The 26,481-nt window shown below is 43.0% G+C and overlaps 1 protein-coding gene across 1 annotated transcript in view; it reads left to right on the top strand.

The window, feature by feature from the left end:
- LAMA3 (laminin subunit alpha 3) overlaps positions 1-26,481 on the top strand; it is a 240,268-nt gene that overhangs the window by 67,150 nt on the left and 146,637 nt on the right. The window contains exons 10-17 of the mRNA XM_074987282.1: positions 596-727; positions 2,123-2,185; positions 3,904-3,942; positions 4,077-4,214; positions 5,036-5,170; positions 13,313-13,447; positions 16,455-16,592; positions 18,004-18,050. Coding sequence (XP_074843383.1) covers positions 596-727; positions 2,123-2,185; positions 3,904-3,942; positions 4,077-4,214; positions 5,036-5,170; positions 13,313-13,447; positions 16,455-16,592; positions 18,004-18,050 — 827 coding nt within the window. The remainder of the gene's footprint in view (positions 1-595; positions 728-2,122; positions 2,186-3,903; positions 3,943-4,076; positions 4,215-5,035; positions 5,171-13,312; positions 13,448-16,454; positions 16,593-18,003; positions 18,051-26,481) is intronic.

Genomic DNA, 26,481 nt, shown 5'->3' with positions numbered 1-26,481 from the left:
AAGATATTGTATATAGAAAAATACAGCTTTGAGTTAAGGGATTTGTAAATAATAATACAGGAAACTCTTTCATATCCGACAGCCCCAGAACCAGGAGGTTGCTGAATATTCAAATATTCTGAATAATAGAGAGGTGTACCTAGCAATGTATAACGCTAAAGAAAAACAAGATTAGATATTAAGAAACAAACAAAATGTGTGCAGAGTAATTTACTTACCCACAACGGTAGTATTGTACAGTGTAAACGTATACTGTATTTGCTCTATTTATTTGTATTTATTTTCACTCTGCTGTACTTATGGAAAACATAACTAAAATTTACTTATGGCTAAAATGCCGGTTATTTGAGAGTGCTGGATAATAGAATGCCAGATAGGAAAGTATTTATTATACTTATCTATTTCTCAGGGCTAATTAATTTATTCAGCACTCGGAAGATGTGAAGTAATATGTAATTGTTTAATTTGTAGCATTATTTATTTAATAATGCAGTTACAAATACAGTTGAAACTCCTAAAGTTACCATGTTATGTTTCTTTGCCAAAACAACAGATCAGTTCATTCAAAGAAAATGTTTAACTGTTACTTATTTAGCCTGCAGTTGTAATCCAGAGCATTCAGATGGCTGTGAGGAAGGATCTGGTCACTGTCATTGTAAAGTGAACTTTGATGGTGAAAATTGTGAAAAATGTGCTGAAGGATACTATAATTTCCCATTGTGTGTCCGTAAGTATTTAATGGGATATATCTCTGTTTCACTGGCTTATAGTCATTTTAATATTCATTTATATTTTAAATCAGTATTCACTCCACTGCACTTATATAAAACTGCCAGCTTTCCATATTATCAAATGTTTACAGACTTTAATAAATTAAGTATCATAATATCCAGATGAGACAAGTATTATTATCCCCATTGTACATAGAACAGAAGTTAAGATAGACATCAGAGATCTAGTTACAGTCCCAGACTTTGACATTCATTTAAGATTCTTTTAGGGGTGGACAGAGCTCAGATTTTCAAACCAGGAGCTGAGTTTTAATCCTGCTTCTGCCACAGAGAAGCTGCAAGGCCTCGAGGAAAAGTTATTTAATTGTGGTTCATTTTCTCTAGCTCTTAAACAGGGATTTTACCTCACCTGAATTGCAACCAGAAGTGGAGCATGATTCTTGAAAAAGAAAGGAGGCAGCTAGCTAGGCATTCCGCTTGAGACCTCCATAGTTGTAGAAGTTTCCCTCTCGGTTAAAGTCTAGCTGCTTCTTTTTTCTGGGCCAGCAGGACATCTTTGGCTGTGGCTAGCCCTTCTAGCCTGTGGAGGACCTGGTCTCTATGGTTTCCAAAAGGGCTGCTCCAGAAATTCCTTTCTAGGCAAGCTTCACTGTTTTTTATCTCTCAGCTCACTGCTTCTTGGGGCTGGGAGTAGTGTGGGCAAAGAACCCCCTGCAAGGAACTGCAAGAGCCAAATACAGCCCATAGGAGTGCTGCTCCGATGGAACCCAATGCATAGCCACTGAAGTCCATGGAACATTTTCCACAGGCTTTGAGTCAAATCCATAATGCAAGCAGGCAGAGGAGAATCTTTTAGGGGAGTGTTTCCCTGTGTTTGTATGGTGGATTTCCACATGGAAGTCTGCCAATGAGTTATTGCAAATGTCACTATTAATGCTATGCCTTCAGAACAGGGCAGAAATGGGGCACAGGAACACAAAATAGAAGTAGTGACAGAAGAGCTCCTGAAAGTTTTGCACCATTTCCAGACAAGCATTGCTACCCAGTAAATGGTATCAGAAATTCCTCTGCAAAGAAGGCAGAACAAAAAGATAGCCTTGTAGATTTTCCAGCTGACAGTTGGTTTCCCATGGTTATTCCTTGAGAAGGGACCGTAGTCTAGCTCCTGGTATGCATATTATTTGGGAATGTGGAGGTGCAGAGCTCCAAGTCTTGTTATTACCAGTTCTTTGAAATCAAATACAAAAACTGAACATGGTTGCTGGATTCATATAAATACTGTATATTATTTATAATAAAAAGCACAAGGGTTTTATGACATGATCTTAAGTGAAAGAAATCCATGATTTATTTGTTACTAGTATTCCTAATAGTGTTTTTTTATTTTAAAGGAATTCCTATTTATACTTTTACTACTCCAAATCCAGAATACCCTGAAGCTGGTGGTATGCTGGGTAAGTTCTTTCTCTTTTTATATTGCTTCAGAAATGTTTGCTGTTGTATGGTCATGTTTGGTGCTATTGCTGCAATATCTTTCTCAGTATTTGTCTTCTTACTAGAAACCCAACATATACTCATATTTATATTCAGCAATTTAACGTGCTAGCCCCAGAATGAAAAATGGGTAAAAATAAGGTCAGCTGGCTTCAGGCAAACACCTGCAAAAGATGACTTTTTAGCTTGACAGCATCATAAACTGATCCATTTTAGGATTATATGAACAGCTTGTCAGCTGTCTGCCAGTGAAAAATCTCTTACTTAAGGCTACCTGACCTCTGTCTTTGGTCTCTTCTGCCCTGGCAAATACTATGTAATACCCTTGGCAATGCAGCACTTTGCTTTTATAACTGCAACATGTTTCTTATTTAAAGACCAATGCAAAGCCAGTTAAAATCTTCGGAAAGACTCCATTCAATTCAAGGGCCTTTTTTATATAGTAGAACACCACAAACATGACTCAAATGAATAATAATTCAAGCTTCACTTTGCTGCTGATACAAAAAATCTGGCACCCTTTTTAAGATCCTAATCAAATATGACATTTTCTAGTTTTCAGTAGCATTCACTGAGTTGGTGTTGATGTTTGTGTTTACAAAATGGCTTTCATCTGTTGAACTAGTGAAGTCTTAGAAACATTGGCCGTGTCTACACTAGCCCAAAATTCCTGGCCATTTTGAAGTTTACTAATGAAGCGCTGAAATACATATTCAGCGCCTCATTAGAATGCCGGCAGCCACGACACTTTGAAATTGACGCGGCTCACAGCTGCATGGCTCGTCCAGATGGGGCTCCTTTTTGAAAGGACCCTGGCAACTTCGAAATCCCCTTATTTCTTTCTGCTGTTAGGAATAAGGAGATTTCGAAGTTGGTGGGGTCCTTTCGAAAAGGAGCCCCGTCTGGACAAGCCGCGTGGCAGCGAGCCGTGTCAATTTCGAAGTTCCGTGGCTGCCGGCATTCTAATGAGGCGCTGAATATGTATTTCAGCGCTTCATTGGTAAATTTCTAAATGGCCATTTGCATGGCCATTTAGAAGTTTTGGGCTAGTGTAGACGTAGCCATTATCAGACAAACATAAATCCATTTATATGTTTATATGCCCTAGTTGTTTTTCTGAAAATGTCTTTAAAATGCTAGACCCCGCTCTGTGTTCATCCCATACCATGTTCATTTAGAGCCAATCATCTCCTCTTTGATTCAGCTGGGAGGATTGACACTGGATAAGTAGCCTTAAAAAGAGTTTACCTGGCTCAGAATTGTATGGCTAAATCTATTTCATTCATATTTCTAAAATGAAAAGAATAACAAAGAGCAATAATTAAGAGAATAAATCTACACTGAAAGAATCAGAACTACAACTGTTCAACTTTTAGCCAGTAGCACCAAAATTTGAGGCACAACAGAGATACTTGTCTCTTGATGGATGCTCCTGTGATTATACATATTGTAAATTTGTATTCTTGACAATATTGATCATAAAAGAACTTTGCAGAAAAATAGGTGATTGCTCACATTTTGAAAATGGGCACATAAATATTTGTATTAGTTACAGAATAATAATGCAGTTTTTTAACCAGCATTAACCTTGGTCTGTTATGTTGCTCATAAATGTAAAGGCATTTTATGGGTTTATGCAGCAGCTTTGTTCATCTCTTTCTTTTCTTTATGTTCGAAGATGGCTGTAAACCAGGATTTTTTGGCCCTCGATGTCAGCGTAAGTTCCTTAGTTTTTGTTTTACAGTCTGAACTCAAATCATATACAAATGCCAACATTTTAAATCAAAGTGTAATGTGAACTTTAAGACTGTGACAGAGAAATTGTTTTCTTTTACAAAATGTGCTCTGTAGCTTGCCAGTGCTATGGCTCCGGAGTGCTGCATGGCAACTGTGATGGAAAGACAGGACAGTGCAGTTGTCGGGTTGGATTTCAGGGGCTTTCCTGTGATGCCTGTGCAGTAGGGTATTTTCATTACCCTTTCTGTCAGAGTAAGTTACAGCACCCTCTTTCAGTAAATAAGACCCATATCTTGTGGATACAACCTTGTTCTATGTAGATTTTAGTAAGTGATTCTGCATAGATTGATAGAAAACAAAAAAGTTTAAAAGGTTTAGAGAAGGATTTTTTTCTCCCTAAATTATACAGGTACCTTCAGTTAATTGTCTATTACCTAACGTACAATTCATCTGTCAGATCTGATTTGATGATGGGTTTAATAATGTGTAATTGATGACAGTTGAACAAAAATGGAAAAAATTCTGTTACCTTAGTTTTACAAAACTTTAATTTTAGGCCTAATTAGATTTGACAGGGCCCCTTTGGTGTGTCAAGCTATGACTGCTACAGCCAGTTCTAGATAGATTTTTTTTTAAATAATACTTTTATTGTATATCTACATACTGGTGTTGGCAATAATCTACAGAAAGTTTTTAAGATATATTTCAGTAGCCCAGCTCCAAACTGAGATTGTACAGCCAGGCCACGGTTGTTTATATCACGGGTAGTCTTGAAAACTGTGGCACTATTTCCAGTGCAGAGTACTGCTCCATCTGGCTCTCAATAAGAACCACATGGTATTTCCTTGACACTGACCTTTGGGCCAGGTTCTGCCATGCTTACTCACACTGATTAATACCTTTTTTTGCTAATATTCATTTTGAAATCTATACGTTAGTGTTAATCAACAACAGAAGGATGGCAGAGTCTAGCTCTTTATGTGGGCAATTAGGAAGAAGGGAATATTTTTAAGGAAGGGGGAAGAGGAATATCTCCGAAGGTGCTGCCACTAAAATTCATCTCTTGTTTGTAGAGTGTGCATGTAATTCAGCTGGTGTCCTCCCTGAAATCTGTGATTTCCTTGGAAAATGTCTCTGCCGCTTTGAGGTAGATGGACCTCAGTGTGACAGCTGTCGCCCCAGCTACCATTCTTTCCCCACCTGTCAAGGTAAGATTGCAGGTGATACGTATAGCATTGAACTGGCCACTGAGAGGCTGCACTGCAGTGACCATAGTTTAAGGTTTTGTCTTTGCATTGACTGACTCATTCTTATAAATAAGTAAGATTCTCTTATTTCCTGTATGGTGAAAGTTTATAGTGTTCTCTTGTCCTGTCACTGCTCTTGACTGTGGGCAAGTCTCCAAATCTAGTTATTAGATCTTGTTTTTATATTTCTCTATGTCCTATGGACAGATTGAATGCTGTAGTGGGAATCAACAAACAGCACACATGCTCTTCTTAAAAATAAAAGGCAATGAAACCCCTTTTCACATAGATGCTTAGAGTGCTAGCAGCATCACTGTCATAAGATGAAAGACGTATACAAAGATGTGCTAGGAAGGATTTGTTTGTTTGTTTTTTTAAAGAGGGTCTCTACTAGCAAGAGCACTTACATCCTTAGAAGCTTTCTGTTTTGTAACATGTGAAAAGAAGGTGCTTTTTATTTTGTACGTAAGAACCCATTGCTTCCCCTCCCCGTCAGTCATTCCATGTGTATTATGAGAGCATATGAAAGACCTTGGATCAGTTTCTGTTATCTCGTTTCCGTGATGAAAGCCCATTGATGTTATTGTTGTGTCTGAGAAAAGAATTTGGTCATGTATCCAAATCCTTCAGCCTAAGTTACTGCCCTGCTGTAGAGAGCAGGCACTGATCAGTACTCGTGGATTCTAAGCTTGCACAGAAGGATAGATGTGCTGGGTCAGACCATGTTCCATCTAGCTCAGTATCCTGTCTTCTGACAGTGGCCAGTGCCATGTGCCCTACAGAGAACAAACAGAACAGGTAATCATCTAATGATCTATTCCCTGTTTCCGATTCCCAACTTCTGGCAAACAGGGGCTAGGGACACCATTCCACCCATTCTAGCTAATAGCCATTGAAGGACATGAGCTTATCTAGTTCTCTTTTTTTTAACCCTGTTATAGCCTTGGCCTTCACAGCAGCTTCTGGCAAAGAGTTTCACAGGTTGACTGTCACTTTGTTAAGAAATACTTCCTTTTTTCATTTGTGTGTTTTTAACCTGCTTTCTATTAATTTCATTTGGGCTACGTCTACACGTGAAGCCTACATCGAAATAGCTTATTTCGATGTAGCAACATCGAAATAGGCTATTTCGAAGAATAACGTCTACACGTCCTCCAGGGCTGGCAACGTCAATGTTCAACTTCGACGTTGCGCAGCACCACATCGAAATAGGCGCTGCGAGGGAACGTCTACACGCCAAAGTAGCACACATCGAAATAAGGGTGCCAGGCACAGCTGCAGACAGGGTCACAGGGCGGACTCAACAGCAAGCCGCTCCCTTAAAGGGCCCCTCCCAGACACAGTTGTACTAAACAACACAAGATCCACAGAGCCGACAACTGGTTGCAGACCCTGTGCCTGCAGCATGGATCCCCAGCTGCCGCAGCAGCAGCCAGAAGCCCTGGGCTAAGGGCTGCTGCACACAGTGACCATAGAGCCCCGCAGGGGCTGGAGAGAGAGCGTCTCTCAACCCCCCAGCTGATGGCTGCCATGGAGGACCCGGCAATTTCGACGTTGCGGGACGCAGATCGTCTACACGGTCCCTACTTCGACGTTGAACGTTGAAGTAGGGCGCTATTCCGATCCCCTCATGAGGTTAGGGACTTTGATGTCTCACCGCCTAACGTCGAAGTTAACTTCGAAATAGCGCCCGACGTGTGTAGCCGCGACGGGCACTATTTCGAAGTTAGTGCCGCTACTTCGAAGTAGCGTGCACGTGTAGACACAGCTTTGGTGACCCCAGTTCTTGCATTATGAGAAGGAGTAAATAATACTTCATTATTTATCTGCACCAGTCATGATTTTATAGACCTCTATCATGTACCCCCTTCGTTGTCTCTTTTCCCAGCTGAAAAGTTCCAGTCTTAGTAATCTTGCCTCATAAGGAAGCTGTTCCATACCCCAACCATTTTTATTGTCTGTCACTGTATCTTTTTTAATTCTAACATATCTTAATTGAGATGGTGCAACCACATGTACACACAGTATTTAAGATGGGGGAATACCATGGATTTATATAGAATATAAATATAAAATATATTCCTGGACTGTTCACTCACGGACACCAGCATGCCAAATCACTCCCAGCTATGTTGTCAGACTACTCTGGCCAGTCACTTATGAATTATATTGCAGAGTGACACCAACAAATTCCCAGTTCTGGACTTATCTCCAGAAATGTGTCTTATACTGTCTAGCAGTTTCCTTCTGAAAAGTGCAAGCGTGTAGAATATCAGTAATTTAATTTATAGAAAAAAGATATCCAGAAACACCTGTTATCTGAAATGAAGATTCCACTGGAGCTCTTCATTCCACATACACTTGACTTAAACCTTGTACTCTGAGTGTAGCATAGGTCATCTACAAGTCTCCTCCCCTTCACTCTGTCTTGGGACAAAACTTCTAGCTGACTCCAGGAGTATCCCAGTTGTTGTTCTTCAATGTCAGTAGATCTTTTCCACGTTGTCTGAGGTCCTCCTCTTTTGCGTTGTCCTTGTGTGTTCCATTTGAGAGCTTGATGGACTATTCTGGATGATGGTTTTCTGAGAGTGTGGCCACCCCTACTTTCTTCTCTTGATTTGAATGTAAAGTGTTTTTTGTCCTGCTCTGTCCCAAAGCTCCTCATTTGTGACAAATCAAAGTCTTGCCATTTAATGTGAAGGATGTACCTCAGGCATCTGTCTTGTGATTTGAAATCCTCATCAGCTTGTGATTCAAAAACTTTTTAGTATGCCAGGTCTTACATCCATACAAGAGCACACTCTTCATATTGAAGATCTGCAGTTTCATCTTTGCAGATATTATTTGTGAACTCCATATGGGATGGAGATTCTTGAATGCAGCTGTTTCTTTCCCTGTCCTGGTAGTGATATCCTTATCTGTTCCTCCGTCTCTTCCCATAATGCTCCCCAAGTAGGTGAACTGCTCCCCATCTTCCTGGTCATCCCCTCCCAGTGTGATGATCTTGTTGCTGGACTGGTTGATTGTCTTGGTCTTTCCCTTGTAAATGCTCAGTCCAGTCATTGAGGCAGTTTTGTCTACTGCTGTGCCCTTTTCTTCCATGCTTTCATGTTGGTGTGAAAGGAGGGTGACATCATCATCAAAATCAATATCCTCTAGCCGCTTGAAAAGTGTCCACTGTGTGCCTCATTGATGGCCATCTGTTGTCCTGTTCATAATCCCTGCCACTGTGATCATAAACAGGAAAGGTGACAATAAGCACTCTTCTTGCATTCCTGAGAATATGCTGAAGGATTCTGTCAAGGCACCATTGTGAACAACTTGGCATGTCAAGGGTTCGTACATTGAATGGATCAAATTAATAATTTTGGATGGGCTGTCACAGTGTTGCAATTTGAAGAGGTACTGAACTGCTCTGCCCTCATGGAACCTCTGGAGTTACCATCTGCAAATATACTTCTGCAAATTAACAGCAACTGACTATCCAAAGAGGAGCCATTGCCCATCTGAAAAGCAGAAAAGCACCTGGTCCAGGCAATATCCCACAGAAGCAATCATGCAGGTAGTAAGACATCAGTTAACATGATGTATAATCTATTTGGAAATTTTGGGCAACCTGAAGGAATGCAAGAACTGGAGGAGCATCACATTACTGTGTAGTCCAAGAAAAGTGTTCAATAGGATTCTCTTGGAGAGAGTGAAGACAGAAATGGATAGACAACTCAGGGAAGAACAGGCCGGCTTCCAAATAGATCTTGTACTGACCAAATAGCAACTCTCAGAGCAATCATAGTACACTTGCTTGAGTGGAACTTCCCACTGCACATAACCTTCATAGACTTTGTAAAAGCCTTTGACAGCATTGATAGAGACACCTAGTGGAAACTTCTGCAAAAATGTGGCATCCCATCCAAAATTATTAGCATGATCCATTCAACGTATTCCACATACACTGGTTGACTGTGTCTACACTGAGCCCTAGTGCCGGCAGTTTGATGCATTAAGCAGTCTCAAAAATGCAAAATGGCATCTCATTTGCATATCCACATAACTAATGTGCATATTCCTGAGGCTAATTTTCATACTCACAGTAGAAATCAATCAGTGTACACATGGGTCTGCCAGCAAAACCCCCCTTTGTCGGCAGACACTTGTGCCTGGAAAAGATCAGGCAAAGGGGCTGCCAGCAAAGGGGGTGTTTGCCAGAAGAACGACGTCTACACTAATTGATTTCTGCTATGAATATGCACATTAGCAGCATTAATATGCACATTTGCCACACCAATATGCAAATGATCTGTCATTTTGCATTTTCAGGACTGCTTATTTGCATCAAACCGCCAGCACAAGGGCTCAGTGTAGACACAGCCATTAAGTTAAATAATAAACTAAGAATGTTAACTACAGAAAGAATGATTTGAAGTGATTACAAGTAATCAGGCATAAAAATCACAAATTGTTACAAAGACAATATAAAATAAAACAATTAATATACAACTTGTCAAGCTAAATGAATTCAAAGGAATTTTTTTCTCACAACACGCTTTTACAATCTTTGTTGTCTGAACTCTTTCAGTCAGGACTCCTCTTCGCAGTCCAGTGTCTTTTCAAGTCCTGTTGATGCCATGAGCAGAGAGAAAGAGAGGCATATTTAGGGCTTTTCCTGCTATTTCTTACAGTTCTCTTTTCCCTTTGAAGATTATCTCCATCTAGTGTTCAGAAGAAAGGAGGTCTGGGGGTTGCTGTTTCACTGCCAATATCATAGAATCATAGAATTCGAGGCCTGGAAAGGATCTCAGGAGGTCATTAGTCCAGCCCCCTGCCTAAAGCAGGATCAACCCCAACTAAATCATCCCAACCATGACTATGTCAAGCTAGGACATAAAAACTTCTAGGGATGGAGATTCCACCACCTCTCTTGGTAATGCATTCCAGTGCTTCACCACCCTCCTGGTGAAATAGTTTTTCCTAATATCCAAACTGCACATCTCTTTCTGTAGCTTCAGACCCTTGTTCCTTGTTCTGCCATCTGTCACCACTGAGAAAAGTCTCTCTCCATCCTCTTTAGAGCCCCCTTTCAGGAAGTTGAAGGCTGCTATCAAATCGCCCCTCATTCTTCTCTTCTGCAAACTAATAAGCCCAAATCTCTCAGTCTCTCCTATAGGTCATGTGCTCCACTCCTTAATCATTATCGTTGCCCTCTGCTGAACTTGCTCCAATGCATCCACATTCTGTTTATACTGGGTGGCCCAGAATGGAATGCAGTACTCCAGATGTGGCCTCACCAGTGCCAAGTAGAGGGGAATAATAACTTCTCTAGATCTGCTGGAAATGCTTCTCTTAATGCACCCCAATATGCCATTAGCCTTTTTGGCTACAAGGGCACACCGTTGACTCCTATCCATCCTTGCATCCACTGTAATCCCCAGGTCCTTTTTTGCTGCACTGCTGCTTAGTCAGTTGGTCCCCAGCCTGTAACAGTGCTTGGGATTCTTCCATCTCAAGTGCAGGACTCTGCACGTCTCCTTGTTGAACATCATCAAATTTCTTTTGGCCCAGTCCTCCAATTTGTCTAGGTCACTCTAGACCCCATTCTTACCCTCCAATATATCTATCTGACCCCCTAGCTTAGTGCCATCTGCAAATTTGCTGAAGGTGCAATCCATCCCCTCATCCAAGTCATTAATAAAGATGTTGAACAATACTGGTCCTAGAATAGATCTGTGGGGCACTCCACTTGAAACCAGCCACCAACCAGACATTGAGCCATTAACCACTACCCTTTGGGCCCGACCATCAAGCCAGCTTTCTATCCATCTTACAGTCCATGTATCCAATCCATACTTCCTTAATTTGTGGGCAAGAATGTTGTATCAAAAGCTTTCCTAAAGTCAGGGTATATAACATCCATTGACTTCCCCGTGTCCATGGAGCCAGTTACCTCATCATCTGTAAAGTAAAGTTCTTGTTCACACCCTCCTTCCTGCCCAAGAATGGCTGCTTAATCAGGCGATGATCCATTTGATTTTGCTGACCTCTGAAGGAGAAGTTGGATAGACTTTTTTTTGTCTTTGGGAGACTGGTTTGAAGCTGTTTCCCCAGACTGGAACATGTCATATAGGGTAGAATTTTATAACTTTACATATAATATTGCCACACATCTTTTACCAGTATAATAATGTTCAGCAGATTATGAGTTTTAAAATGATACCTCCCAAGGCATGCTTTATACAAAATTTAGTATAGTCTTGTAAAAAGGTTGACATAGGAGTACAGAACATCACAATTATTACTTTGGTTTAGTATATGCAATGAGCACCTTCATCATGGCTTTAGGTTCTCATTCTACACCTGTGAAAGGCCTATAGAATTATTTATGTTCTTTAGAAAAAAAATCCAAAGTACTAGTTTGAGTCAACACACAAAATGGATGGAATAAAGAATTACCATGTGGTTTTCCCTTTCACAGATCTGGAATACATTATAAGTTTTAATGAAAAACATCAAATGAGATTACTTCAATTCGTACACACAGTTCAGTGGTTTTAAAGTACTAGGTCCATGCTATAATTTTTTTAAGTTGGAGGAGAATCAAATGGCAATCTCGTGTCGTAAACGTAGCCCATATTGAACTAGTTTAAACTTTTAACACTGAAGTCTGCAATGAAACATAAATGGAAAGATCATGCAAAACAAGTCACAAAAAACACTGTAAAAGATAATTAAACGTCAAAGAAAAACTTTAAAGGGGCATGCAGTCCAAGTGAAAAAGGGCAACAGTTTATTTAAACGCTGTTTACCTGTGTGTGATCATAAAACTGATGTAATAGGACATGGCAAGATGTTTGGAAAGTTTTTTTTTTTAATGTAGTGTAACATCAGAGTTCCTTGGAACACTTGTTTGGGAGGAGGGGTAAGGAAAAGAATTTGGCTCGGTATAACGTTATCCATCTGCGTGCCAGTTCCACTTAAGATTAAATCACAGTTTCTACAGCTCTATGTACTAGTCTGTTCCAGACTCTTCTCCCACTTGGTGCTGGATCCTTTCCCATTAAAGACAATGGGAGTTTTACCGTTGATTCACTGGGTGCAGGAGCAAGCCCTTACACTGATGTAATTGTATTAAATGAAATTAGAATTTAAGACTCTACATTTAACTTAATTTGTTTATTTACTGTATTGCTGGAGTGCCTAGGTGCCCCATGGTCCATAACTCCCTTGTACCTGATGTGGAACAGAGAACAAAGGAGATGGACCTTACCCCAGATACTTTGCAACCTAATGTTCAACTATGGGCACTGGCACCACTGAAGTAGATGTCTTTTTGGAAGATGTGGGATGTGGATTGTGTTTAGCAGTTCTTTCCCTCACCATTAACTGGCCAGTGAGTCCTGCTGCCTCCCTTAATCCTCTGAAAGGAACGCAACAAAGTAAGACAGGTTTGGCAGCCGAACAGAGAGGAACTGAAAGGGGGAAACCAGAAACACAGAAATGGAACAGTGAAGCAAGTTTTAAAATAGTGGTAGCTCCAGTAAAAACACCCAGCTGGATAGCAATTAAATTCTGACACTGATTCAGAAACCATGCGATAGTTCTTATGCAGTACTTCACAGCACATGAACTAGCTTTTTTGCACAATAGCAGCCTTTGAGCCTTTATTGAACTAAAATTTTCAGCATGTTTAAATATGAACACTGTATATCAAATTGTTATGCTAATAAATCACTTGCTTGTCATTATGGCATATCAGATGCCACTCTACTTCCTGAGTACTTACTGTCTGAGGTTATCTTTTAAGAGATTTAGTACTTGCCTCAAACAATTTTCCTTCCATTTAAGGTGAATTTCTATCCTCTGAATAGTTTGCAAATGATCCAATGCAGTCTTCAAACAAATTGTACCACTGCAATGAGTAGGCAATTGTATTCTAAGTCACTGTTGGCTGATATTTATTTTTACTGGTAAAATCATTGTTTAGGCTGAACACTTCATGTTTGTGTGCCAAAAGTGAGTTTTCCAGAGCTTGCTTTCTTTCTTTTGGTAAACTATCTACAGTATTAGACAATAGCTGCATGAATAGTTATTTATCTTCCCCCTGTGCAGAATGCAACTGTGATGCTGTGGGTTCATTGGACAGTACATGTGGACCTAGTGGTCAGTGTCAATGCCATGCAAACTATGCTGGACTTAGATGCAACCAGTGTGCTCCAGGTTATTTCAGCTATCCCAACTGTTTGCGTGAGTAACAGCAATTCCTTTGTTTTTGCAGTTACAGACTAACACAGCTACCCCGATACTTAGCAGATCCTTGTTTCACTTTGCTTTTGTTCTGTTACACAGAGAAAAAACAGTTAATTCCCCCAACAGTGTTCCCATATAAAACTGCAAGAATCAAAGCAAGGTTGTGAGTCATTTTAGACAGAAACAGTAAAACATTCCCTCCTCCCCCTCTTTATGTGACAAATTGTTATGGAGCAGCCTGTGGGGCAGGTTGGTGAGGCGACCAACTGAAGTTCTTAGAACCCTCATTAACCCCTCAGGCCTTGTCTAGATTGGGACTTTAAGTGTCATGTCAACACAGGGCTCTCAAAATCACAGCCCTCAGGCCAGCTACAGGCCAGAGCATATTTGCAATCTGGCCCAGGAGTCCTGGCGGCCAGGGTGTGTGTGTCTGTCTCCCAAGCCTCACCCTCTCTCCTCATTGCACCCCGACTCCCAAGGGATGTGGCCTCGAGGGCTGCTGGCAGGGGAGGCCTGGGGTGGGATGTCAGCTGCGGTCAGGCCTCCTCAGGAGCTGGTGGTGTCATGTGAACTTGCTCTACTTCCCTGCAGGTCCACTGCCGTGCAGGGGGGTGTGTGCAAGGGGACTGACCACTGCTGCTGCCTTGCACCAGGCCTAACCCTCAAGGCCTCATGCCCCAGGGACTGGGGCGCAAGAGGGGGAGAGAGCAGTGTGGTGGCAGAACAGGGCAAGGCCTGGGGGATGGAGATGAGCATCTGCTTTGCCCCAATCACCAGGAATCTGGGGCCAGATTGTGAATATCCCCTGGCCTGTAGTTGGCCTGTGGGCCTTGCGTTTGAGACCTCTGTGTTAGCACATGTTAGCTACTGTGCTCACTAGCAAGTTCTAACTGTCTAGTGGAGACAATGCTTGCTGCCTCTAGAACGCGGGCGGGCAATAATTTCTGCTGAAGGGATGGTCCACAAATTATGGAAAGCTGTCAAGAGCCACACATTTCTTATTAATGAAATTACTCACCATCCATTACAAGGGTGGACAAGATACAGCCTGGCAGTGGGAGCCTGGATCCCACCCACGAGTTGCACTTGGCTCTCATACTGTTTATATCCCACTGCAGGGGTAGCAGCAGGGGCTTGGAGCCACAAGATTTTTAAACAGCTGCAGGAACCCCATGTGCCACCTTAGCAGCAGGAGCCAGGGGCCCTTTAAATATCAGCAATTTAAAGGTCTCCAGGCTCGCAGCTCCCAGCCCTTGCTGCTACAATGCTGCAGCTATTTAAAAAGCTCCTGGCTCCCATCTCCCACTGTTACCCCTGCAGTGGGATAAAAACAGCATGTGGGTGAAATGTCACCCATAGGCTGGATCCACGTGTTAGGTGGCCTGGATCTGGCTTGCAGCTGTTTCTTACCCTTCCCTACTCTAGAAAGTCTAACTTGGTCAAGTTGAAGCCAAGGGGGAACCTCAGCTTTAACTCAACTAGTTTGGCATTCATTAAAGTCTCCATTGCCTTGTAGACTTTTAAAACATGTTAACATGTGATAGCTCTCATGAGTTAACATCACATCTTAACTCCTAGTCTACATGAAAACTAAAAGGGCTCGATTCTGCAATCCTTTACTCATGTCAGTAACCTTACTCACCCGATCAGTTTTACTGATCAGACGAAGAATGTGATATGACTGATATAACAGAAATCTAGACACAGGAAAGTTATGAGGAAGCGTGAAACATGTAGACACTGTCTAAACTGTAATTGAAATATGCTTGACTGGTTTAAACGTGGTTGTTATGTGCATGGTTTTAAGTGCGATTGTATTGTCTCTGGTACCACGGACCATCATAAACAGGGATTTTTGTTTCCTAAAAATCAGGCTCATTAAAATGTATTTATGATTGGCAGTACCAGAGGAGCTATATTGTTTTACAGTGTGACTGTAACTGGTTCTCAGGAAAAGAAATCCAACAACTGTTAGGGAACCAATTGGTACTCTGCAAGAACAATTGTTATTAACACTTTGGACTCTGATCCTGCAAGGATACATGGATACATGCTTCACCTCACAGACCAAGGCGTGCTCTTATTCGTGTCAGTGAGAGTACTCACAATGCGAAAGTTTAGCATGAATGTAAGTCATTGCAATACTGGGGTCAGTCGTGTGGACAGGAACATGAAGATGACTACAAACATGGTCGCTCTCTAGAGAAAAGGCAGTACTCACTTTTTAGTCCTTTATACCCTGATGTTAGAACATGGTAGGTACTATCTAATAGGTACTACTTCTAAATCATAGCCCAGGAAAGGCCTTTGCCTTACGTGTTCTATAATAATAAACAGGACCCTCAAACACACAACAAACCTCACTTTGGTCTGCTCTCAGACTGAAAACAAGAACAGAAGAATGAGGGCAGTGAAGTTCTTGATAGTCTTACCTGCTTCTGTTAAGACAGGAAAAATAATGCAACACTAGTGTGAAATAAGGGCACTCAGATTTCCGACTGATGTGCGCATTATTAAGAAGTATCTAGACAGCGAAGTTTTTAACAGTCTTGTTGGAAAGAAAATCAGGAACCTTCCAGACAAGTAATACAGGTTGAACCTCTCTTGTCCGGCACCCTTGGGACCTGACCAGTGCCAGACGAGAGAATTTGTTGGGCCATGGGAGGTCAATATTGTCTAACACATTACCAACACTTCCATTGCTTACTGGGCTCTTAGGAGACACTTGGAGTAAATTAGAGCTAAATATCAACACAGAAAACTGAGAGCCAGGACTGGTGGCTGTAAATAAACTTTATGGGACCATGGGGAACTTGGCCACACCCATAATAAGTGGTTGTGTGGCTAATTAAAATCATACCATATTACGGATGTTGCCAGACAAGAGAGTGTAGGATTAGAGCAGTTCAACCGGTACTAAATTTTAAAATTTCATAGTCCTGAAAGAGGTTATTTCTTAGTAGATGTAGCTTGATTCTTACCAAATAATGACTTTTTTGTTCAGCTTGTCAGTGTTCTCCCCATGGTTCCTACCAGACCACATGTGACTCCACAACAGGACAATGTGAGTGTCGAACAGGCATTACAGGGCAGCAGTGTGACAGATGTCTTTCAGAAGCCTACAGTTTTCCCTATTGCCAGGGTAAGGTTTACAATGGAAAATACTTTATCTTCACACAAAAGCATATATTTATACCACTGTGTTCCCTAGAACAAGGGTAAGCAAACTTTTGATATCACGCCCCACTTTCCTTCCTGCAATTAGCAGAGCCACCCCAACCTGAAGGAGGACCACAGGACAGGATGCGGGAGGGTGAGGGGGGTGTGCTTGGGAGGAGGGTTCTGGGGGACTCCAGGAGCGCTCCAAAGGGGAGAGGGATGCTCAGGGACAGGACCCCAGGAGGGCATGTGGGGGACTCAAGGGTGCCCCAAAGGGGGAGGAGCACATAGGAGATAACTTGAAGTGGGGAGAGGTGCTAGGGGGGCAGGTGCACCCACCACTTTGTGCAACCCTGCCTTAGAGCACTCCACTGTATAGGAACCGCCACAGAAATCCCACTGAAACAAGCGGAGGACACATCAAGGAGACAGAATGATCATCTAAAAGATCTTGTTGATGACTCACTTCCATGCATCACAAACTGCATTGAGGGAATTTGTCAACCTCTGTCTGATAGAATTGTAGATTTAGAAAGAATACCCTTGATTATTCATTGTTTTCTCTCTTCCTCATCCTATCCCTGCCATACTTTTGCAAATAATCCTAATAAGGTTACATTTAAAAACACTGTTTTTTTCCCTAGAAAATAAGGTGCTGGAACTCAGCTGTTCCCCCCCACACTTCTACCCCACCCCCAGGAGGCTTAACCCCTTGCAGTCCCAAACTGCCTTTCCCTCCCACCGCCAGGTGGTTTAACCCCTCACAGCTCCAAACTGCTCCCCATCCTGCTCCTAAGCAGCTTAACCCCCTGCAGCCCCAAACTGCCCCCCTCCCACTCCCACGTGGCTTAACCTCTTGCAGACCCAAACGACCCCCAGGTGGCTTAACACCCCCCAGCAGCCCCACACTGCCCCCCACCTACCTCGCACAGGAGTGGCCAGCATCTCCTCTGCTGTCCCGCCCACAGCGGCTCCCTACGCAGTGCAGCCATGCACAAGCTACCCAGAGCAGCGCCTAGCGCTTCGCAGCCATGCGCAAGCCACACCGAGCAGCTCCCAGTGCAGCACAGCTGTGCACAAGCTGCCCAGATCAGCTCCTCATGCAGCGTGGCCCAGCCATGCACGAGCAGCCCAGAATGGCTCCTGGCATGACAACCTGCCCCACCCAGGGAAAAAAGGCATTCCAGAAGAAAAAAAGTCCTGCATAAAAATAAAAAATCTAAACTGCATAGCTGCTAATTACACTTTTACACTGTCCTTGTGAAAGACTTGTACTCATTTTAAAATATCTGGATCACTGCTGGACAATCTTGTAAAAAAGTTCAGAATTTGCAACTACTCAACTGCTTCATTAAAAAAAATGATAATGTGTTTATTTTTTTAATTACATAAAGGAGCCAACAGTGACTGTGACCCTGCAGGTACTCTCAATTCCCATTCTGTAAGTATTATATTTTTGACGTTTACAATACAGTTTAAGAATTGATCTTCTATATGTATACTTACTGAATACATTGACTTGGATTTCATAAATATTGTTGATGACAATTTCCTAACTCACGTGTTGCAATGAACACAGCTGAATTCTTTGTTACACCTACTCCTGATAGATAAAGAGGAGCTGGTCATAGAACTATAAATTAATGGTAGCTTTTGTACAAACAATCATGACATACACAAAGTAGAGCAGTAACAAAATCTGATGGCGCTTAGTATAATCTATACTATTATAAAAGGAGAGGAATCTGTCTGTCCTATCCGCGCCGGGTCCCTGGGGCTGCAGCTGCCAGTGGAGCTCTGCACCCCAGCTGTCTCCCAGCCTCAGGGCTGCCAGGGTTCCCCTGGCCCCGGACGGATTCCTGGGGCTGGGGCTGCCAGGCTTCCCCCAGCCCTGGCTGCAGCCTGGTTGCTGGAGCTGCTAGTGAGCTCCCAGCTTGGTAACTGCCACAAAGCTCCAGGCCCTGCTAGTTGGCATAAAAGCTAAGCTGTTTGCGTGTTACTCTATAATCAAGCTGACATGGGAGGTTGTGGGAACATAATCAAGGAATAAAACAAAAGGTAGCAGCAAAAGTACTGCATCCTAATAATAATAATAATCATAATAAGCAAAATCAGAAACTTGTTAATAAACTTTTCTTAACTGCACATAATAAACATCAGGAATACACCCATTTAGTGAAGATTTCCCAATTTGCAATTATTATTGATAATTCTACCATTTCCACCCAGTAAGATACAAATACCATTGTTAGGATTCCTTTTGTTCTTAATATCCTTAAAAAACTCCTTATTGTCTTTAACTCTGTTGGCCATAGATGTCTGTCTCCTGCATACCTTTGCTTCTCTTTTCAATTTTCTACATCTTCTGGCTTTGAGTTTATGTTCATCACTATCAACTTCTCCTTTCTTTCATTGTTAATATATTATTTTAAATTTTACATCTGCCTTCACTTTCTCTCTAAATGAGGTCTATATTTAACCAATATGGCTTTTTTTCTCAATTTGTGGGATTGTGGCTTCTTGGGTGTCTTCTGATGCATTCTTAAGCCATTACCAATTGTCATTCTCGATAAAAAGGGAAATAAGTACAAACCAAGAAATAAGTGCGAACAGAAATTACAGCTTAACTTCAGTACCCAAAAAGACAATGAAGCAAATAATTAAGTGATCAAACTGAAAGCATCTAATAGCTAATAAAGGGATAAGTGACAGTGTGGATTTGTCAAGGCTAAATTATGTTAAAAAAACCTAATAGCTTTGTTTTCAATGTAACGAGCCTTGGGGATCGTGGCGGGAAACAGTAGATGTGGCATATCTTGATTTTGGTAAGGAGTTTGATACTGTGCCACATGACCTTCTCACTAACAAACTAGGGAAATATAACCTAGATGGAGCTACTAGAAAGTAAGTGCATAACTGGTTGGTAAATCATTTCCAGAGAGTCGCTGTCAGTGGCTCACAGTCAAGCTACAAGGTCCTGTAAGGATCAGTTTTGAATCCTGTTCTGTTCAGTATCTTCATCAATGATTTAGATAATGAGTATACTTACAAAGTTTGAAGGTGATACCAAGCTGGGCAGGATTGCAAGTTAGTTCAAGCACCCATGAATGACAAAAGCTTTGTCACTCAATTGCCGGTGCAGGTGAAGGTTTCGTGATTTTGACTAAATTGTCCATAGCTAAATTGTTCCAATCAGATTGTGGTTTTCCCTACAGCAGTCCTTTATAACTGATTATTTAGAGACCTTTCCTTTGGAAAGAACTCATTTTCTTTCACAATGGCTATAAGGCAGGGGACTCAAACTCAATTTACCTTAGGGCCAATGTTCCTGCTACTCTTTTCCACCTATGTGCAGATTTTCTCTATCCAGGTGTGGAATATGTTTTGTTGTGTGCACTGAGACGTGTCGATGACATCACGAGTAGACAGCCCAGTGCTGAACACTCTGCTAATCAGCTGGGCGGCACTGGAATCTTTTCTGAACAGTCGCACAAGTTCAGAGCTTACAGGGAACACTGCAATTTAGGGACAGTGCCAGTCCTCAAATCCTCCTACTGGGCCAGCAGGCACCTCCTCTCTGGCAGAGTGTCTCCAGGCATATCCCCACCACACATGTCACTTGGTCCTGCTTACTAGCCTGCATGCTCCCTCCCACCCAAGCATCTCCCAGCCCCACCTGCTTTCCCTGGGGGGGTCCATGCTATCACCACTGGCAGAGTTGCGAGGCTAGAACAGCTTCAAGCTGCTGGGTCTGTGCTGCTGCTGTCATGGCCCAGTGGCCTGGGGGAGGTGTGTGCAGAACTGTCCTGCCCATAGGGACAGTGCCAATCCTCAAATCCTCCTGCTGGAACTGTCCTGTCCATAGGTGTAAGCTGTGAAACTGTTAATTTATTTGGTGAAATTGACAAGATACCAGTGATGTCAACTGTCCTGATTTGGTCACAAGCCTCCTGATAATAGGGACTTATTTTTTTTCCTGGAAAGCCCCCTCTGTGTTATTAGAATTAAGCCAGATCTGGGACCGTCGCCACCTGATGTCTCATGCAATGTTATCAACTGAGATCAACCTCATGTAGTAGATTATGCTTGTTTGTTGGTGCATGGGATTGGAAGAACATCCCGGTCTTCTTTTTCTTTTCTTTTCTTTCTTTTTTTTCTCTAAAGGAAGATGTTGGGTCTCATAGTTTGTGAAGAAAAGCTAGAAAACATGCCGAGTTCATCCAAAGACCTCAAACATCAGACACCAAATAAAAAGATCCCCAAGTGTATTTTTATGTGTGATTTCAGGAAGCCATTCTCTTTTACGGGGTGGGAGTCTGATTCATTAGTTTTGAATTATTGGAATTGGCAGTACAGTAAACCCCCAAATTACACGATTTTGACTTATGCGTTTCTTGCAATAACGCGAGTCAAAATCGTGAGAGGCGGGAAGCCAGGAACTGGGTGGCAGCATGGCTCCTGGCTTTCCTCCACTTGCAGGAGCCTGTAATGCGAGCAGCGCTGCTTCTCTGGTCAGTTTCCTGGCTCCAGTGAGTGGTGGGGAGCCGGGAACCGGGTGGCAGCCTGGCTCCTGGCTCCTCTCTGCTGCAGGAGCCTGGAAAGCGACCACCACTGCTGCGCCTGACTCCCAGCTGCCTGCCACTCCCAGGAGGCAGGAAGCTGACCAGCATAGCAGTGTACTGGTCACTTTACAGGCTCTCAGAAGCGGAGGGGAGCCAGGAAACTGACCAGCGCTGTTGCGCCTGGCTCTGGGCTCCCCGTCGCTTACAGGAACAGGGAGCCAGGCACAGCCAGGACTGGGGGTACCTGAAGGCAGCAGGGCCCCTCCCACACCTAGTCCCAATTTACGTGAAATTTGAGTTATGCATGGTTGCCCAGGAATGCAACCTATGCATAAGTCAGGGGTTTACTGTATAGCACATGCAAGTTGATAGTGTGTCCCCTGTGTGTCCAGGAGCCCAGGCAGAGACCAGGATCCTATAAAACACTGAAACGGAGTCCTTATCCTGATACCCCCATGTTCTAGTGCTGGGATACCCTTCCCCCCACTAACATCCACACCTTCCCACAGGGTCCTGCCTCTCCCCTTCCCTGTGCTGACATCTGCATCCCTCCACTGGGATCTCCCTGCTTCAGGTAATCAAAAGTCCTGCTCTGCTGGCTGCAGAAGAGAGTCAGCTCAGGTGGCTCCCTAGCCAGTGCCTTTTCCGTTGTGGTGGAGGCAGCCAGTATGGCTTCCTGAACTGAGCAGTGCCTTCTGCAGCCAGGACTATATGGGCGCTGGGGGCAGGTGCAGCCAGGAGCTCTGTGCCTGGGTGAGTCCCCCTGCTGTCCCCTCCACCATGGACTGGCAGCTGCGCAGGCCTGATTCAATAGCTTTTTCAAACTATTTCACAGGACGAATTGGGGAAGTGCTCGTACCGTAGGAGTTTGAGACCCCTGCTGTAAAGGTTTTCGTGGACAAAAACACATCAGTAGTATTCATCTGACCTCCCCGGGATAATTTGATGGACTAGCACAGTTTCAGGGGGCAGGACTGTGCCGAGTTACACTGCCATATCTATGTTTTATTTTATTAAACTGAACATTTTCCCTCTGTGTGTTTACATTCAGTACTTTTACTACACTGCCCAGCTTAATCCCTTCAGCACTCTGTAAGCTTTTGATGTCTGCCTAAATGCATGCTTTAACTCCTCCCTCTCTGTCCTTAAATCACTTACTCATCTTCCAAAGCATCATGTTTCTCAGGCTATTTCTTTTAGTGGATCTGAGCTTGTTTTTGTGCTTTTTGTGCAGCTGTTCTTAAGCTGTAATTACTGATCTCTCTGTGGTCAGCCACTGATCTTATTCTTTAGACCTTTGCTATGCTTTGCAAAGCGTTCTTTTGCAAAAGTAATCAATGTATAGGTTGAATCTCTCTTATCCATCACCCTCAAGACCTTACTGTTGCCAAATGAGAGAATTTGCTGGACCATGGGAGGTCAATATTATCTAGCACATTGCCAACACTTACGCTGTTTACTGGGTTTTTAGAAGACATTTGAGGGTAAATTACAGCTAAATAACAGCACAGAACACTGAGTGCCAGGACTGCTGGCTGTAAATAAACCTTATGGGACTATGGGAAACTTGGCCATGGTAAGTGGTCGTCTGACTGACTGAAAGCTTGCCAGATTATGGATGTTTCCCAGAGAGTGAGTTCTGGATTAGAGAGGTTCAACATGCAGTGGTCTGCGTTCCCCTAATGCTACTGAATTCCTCTTTAGGCAACATTTCTGTATTGTAGTTTAATGATATTTTGATTGATTTTCTTGCTTTTCTTGTTTATTACCTTTTGCTGGAGTTTCCTTTCCACCCAGTCCCAGTCTCACCCTGTCACATCCCATGGCATCCATAAAAACTTTTGTTAGATAATTCACTCCTGCTGTGCCCTGGAAAATGCTTCAAAGCTTAACCCTTCCAGTGCATTTGCAAAGCTGCTTCTTTACAATCCTTGATTACAAAGCTACACATATAATACACTACTTACTCCGGTTGAATGACATACAGAATCCAAGTCATAGACACCACCATATTGAGATTCCCCCTGAGCCCTCTTTCCACTTGGTTTCCCAGGCTATGGCCACACAGCAAAGTAATTTTGAAATAACAGCCATTATTCTGAAATATCATTGCGAACATCTATACTACGCACATGCTATTTATAGTGGGTGTGTTATTTCAAATTTTGTAAACGTCATTGCAGGAGGAATAATGCCTATTTCTAAATAAGCCATAATGATGCTGTTAAGACATGGAGTAGCGCTATTGCGAAATAAGCCATAATGGTGTCCAATGACACGATTTTGAAATAGGCACTATGAGTCCGAACATGCTATTTCGAACTATCTGGGTGCTCTTTCAAAATGCATTCTTGTGTGTAGCTGTGTTACTTTGAAATAAGCTATTTTGAAATAGCTCTTTCGGTCTAGCTTATTTTGAAATAAGGCTTATGTGTAGACATAGCCCCAAGAACTCAGTTCAACTCTAGGTTTTATCACACAGGGATTTTTACTGAGCATAGAACAAAACTATTCTGAGCTGCTCAGACTCCAGGATAGGGGATATAGGATATAGGCATACCACACATTGGCTGTGTCTACCCTATGAGATAAAATCGAATCTATTAATACCAATTTTGTAACTCTGGAATTTATAAGTTCGGATTTGACCATCCTCACTTCCCCACGTGCTCCTTACAAAGTCGACTTATTGCTGCGACACTCAGTTGTCAAACATCGACTGTTGCAGTAGTGCATTGTGGGAACCTATCCCACAGTCCCCTCATCCTCGTAGCATTCTGGGTCTGCTAACTGGTCTTTGACATCATCTTTCCACACTGCATGTTCCTCATTCCCCTCCCAGGGCAAGCAAATGTCCTTTTTTCCTGTTGGAAGGAAGAAAAAGTAGGTCGTCCACAGAGATGGCAAAAAAGCTTACAGAAGTGTCTCTCTTTCGTGTTGAATACTCAACTGGCCATCCACTGAGTGTCCCCGCTCCTGTGATTGCATCCAATCCCTGGAAATAACGCAGGGACCCTGACTGTATTCTCAAAGTTAGAAAAAAGAGGATATAAAAGTCTAGGAAAAAAGAATTTTGGCTTTACTCCTCACTAAACAGACATTGCAAATGTGGGTGATGGCAGTGAAATATCCTTTGGTGCGCTATAAAGTTTCTGTGCAACAGCTGTGTTCTCATCTGGCCATCCACAGTGTCCCCCCTCCCTTCACTGCATCTGATTCCTGAAAATAACACAGGGACCCCAAAAAGTTTGAAGAAGAGAAGGTAGAAAAGTTTTTCAAAAAAGAGAGTTGGTGAGGAGAGAGTCTTTGGCTTTCCGGTGCACTATAAGGCTTCTGTGCACAGGCCATGTTCTCAACTGGCCATCCACTGAATGTCCCCCTTCCTGTGATTGCGTCTGGTCCCTGAAGGTAGTACAGGAACCCTGACTCTATTCTCAAAGTTAGAAGAAAGAGGATGGAAAAGTCTAGGAAAAAAAATTCTTGGCTTTCACCTTCACTACACAGGTATTGCCCACACGGGTGATGGCCGTGGAATGGTATACACTGAACTTATAATGCAAGCAGGAATCTCAACAGACCCCTCCCCGCCGCGTTTCTGAGGAGGTCCAAGAATGAAGACCGACAGGACATGTTAGCAAAAAGATTTTATAACCAAAATAGGAAACCAGCAGGTGCCTGCAAGGGACAGCAAGCCCCGAAGATATCTGTGGTGGGATGTGTGGGAGGGGGGTGCTGGGGTCTGTGGCTGCAGAGCTGTTTGGAATGTTCAAGTAGCTGAAGTAGTCCCCCGACTATCTTAGCCACTGGGGGAGACTCCCCCAACAGCTGCAAGCCCAACTAGTCCCTCGCAAGAGCCATGGGGGGAGGTTCACTGGGGGGGCAGTTGAAGTTGTCCCCCCCCAACTATCTTAGCCACTGGGGGAGACTTCCCCCCTTGTGGCTGCAAGCTCTCGAGTATCTTTCCCACCCTTGGAGCCCTACATGCTCACAGGCTAGGAGATGGTGCTGCCTGGCAGCGTGATCAACACCAAACGGCAGCCACATCCTTTTGTTGGGTCAGGGGTTACCCAAGTGATGCGGCTGAATGTAGGAAAGACCCCGACTGTGATGCTGTGGGAGAGGGAGGGAGGGAGGAAGGGATGTTCACGCCCAAGTCTAAACCACTGACAAGTTTCTTGACGTCTTATGCCAGCACGACCCCCACAAAAGCCTTGCTGCCACGTGGTGCTGCAGGGCAGCGGCTTGTGCCAGGTAGCACAGAAAAAAATACCAAGTGTAGAGACACATGAACTCCCTGCTGGGGCTACTCGTAATGGGTAGATGCGCTCACAGCGCTGATAGCAAAGAAAGAAAGATATTTCTCAGGCTCTCACACAAACATAATCCCACAGCCACAGGCTTGCTGCTCCTGCTTTGAAATTCATGGTCTTCCTATTCCCAAATTCCCGTTACATGGAGAGCAGCCAGAGTGGAGCACTGAGGGGCATTGTGGGTTACATACGGGACACCTCTGGAGGCTAATAAATTTGATTTTAAGATGTGGTGCTTCCACACTGGCCTTTAATTGAACTTCTGAATTTGAGCTTGACGCTATACCCAGAAGGTACCGATGATGTTATGATATCAATATTAGTGCTCCCTAAATTGAGCTAATGGTATTTACAGTGAAGACAGTCACGTGGTAATATCGAGCTAACTGCCTTAAATTCGAATTTATCTCATAGTGTAGGCTCAGCCATACAAAGTTAGACAGAAAACCTCTTAATGTATATACATTAATACATTACATTGCATTTATTGTAATCAGACATTTTGGGATTGGGCTGGTTCATTCTTAGGAACCGATCCCTGTACTACACGCGTTATCACAGAATCACAGGGCTGGAAGGGACCTCACCCGCCTGCTGAAGTAGTTTTTCCTAATCTCTAACATACACCTCTCCCTCTTCAACTTCAGACCATTACTCCTTGTTCTGCCATCTGACACCACTGAGAACAGTTTCTCACCCTCCTTTTTCGAGCTCCCTTTCAGGAAGTTGAAGGCTGCTATTAAATCACCTCTAAGTCTTCTCTTCTGTAAACTAAACAAGTCCGAATCCCACTATCCTCATAAGTCTTGTGCTCCAGACCCTTAATCATTTTTGTTGGCCTTTGCTGAACCTGCTCCAGCAAATCCACATCCTTTTTATACTGGGGGGCCCAAAACTGGACACAATATTCCAGATCTGGCCTCACCAGTGCCAAATAAAGAGGAATAACTACTTCTCTAGATCTGCTCGAAATGCTCCTCCTAATGCACCCTAGTAAGCC

This window comes from Carettochelys insculpta, chromosome 2 (genome assembly GCF_033958435.1).
Source record: "Carettochelys insculpta isolate YL-2023 chromosome 2, ASM3395843v1, whole genome shotgun sequence".
Lineage (NCBI taxonomy): Eukaryota > Metazoa > Chordata > Testudines > Carettochelyidae > Carettochelys > Carettochelys insculpta.
Note: the sequence above shows the minus strand (reverse complement) of the source record. Positions and strands in the feature narration are given on the sequence as shown.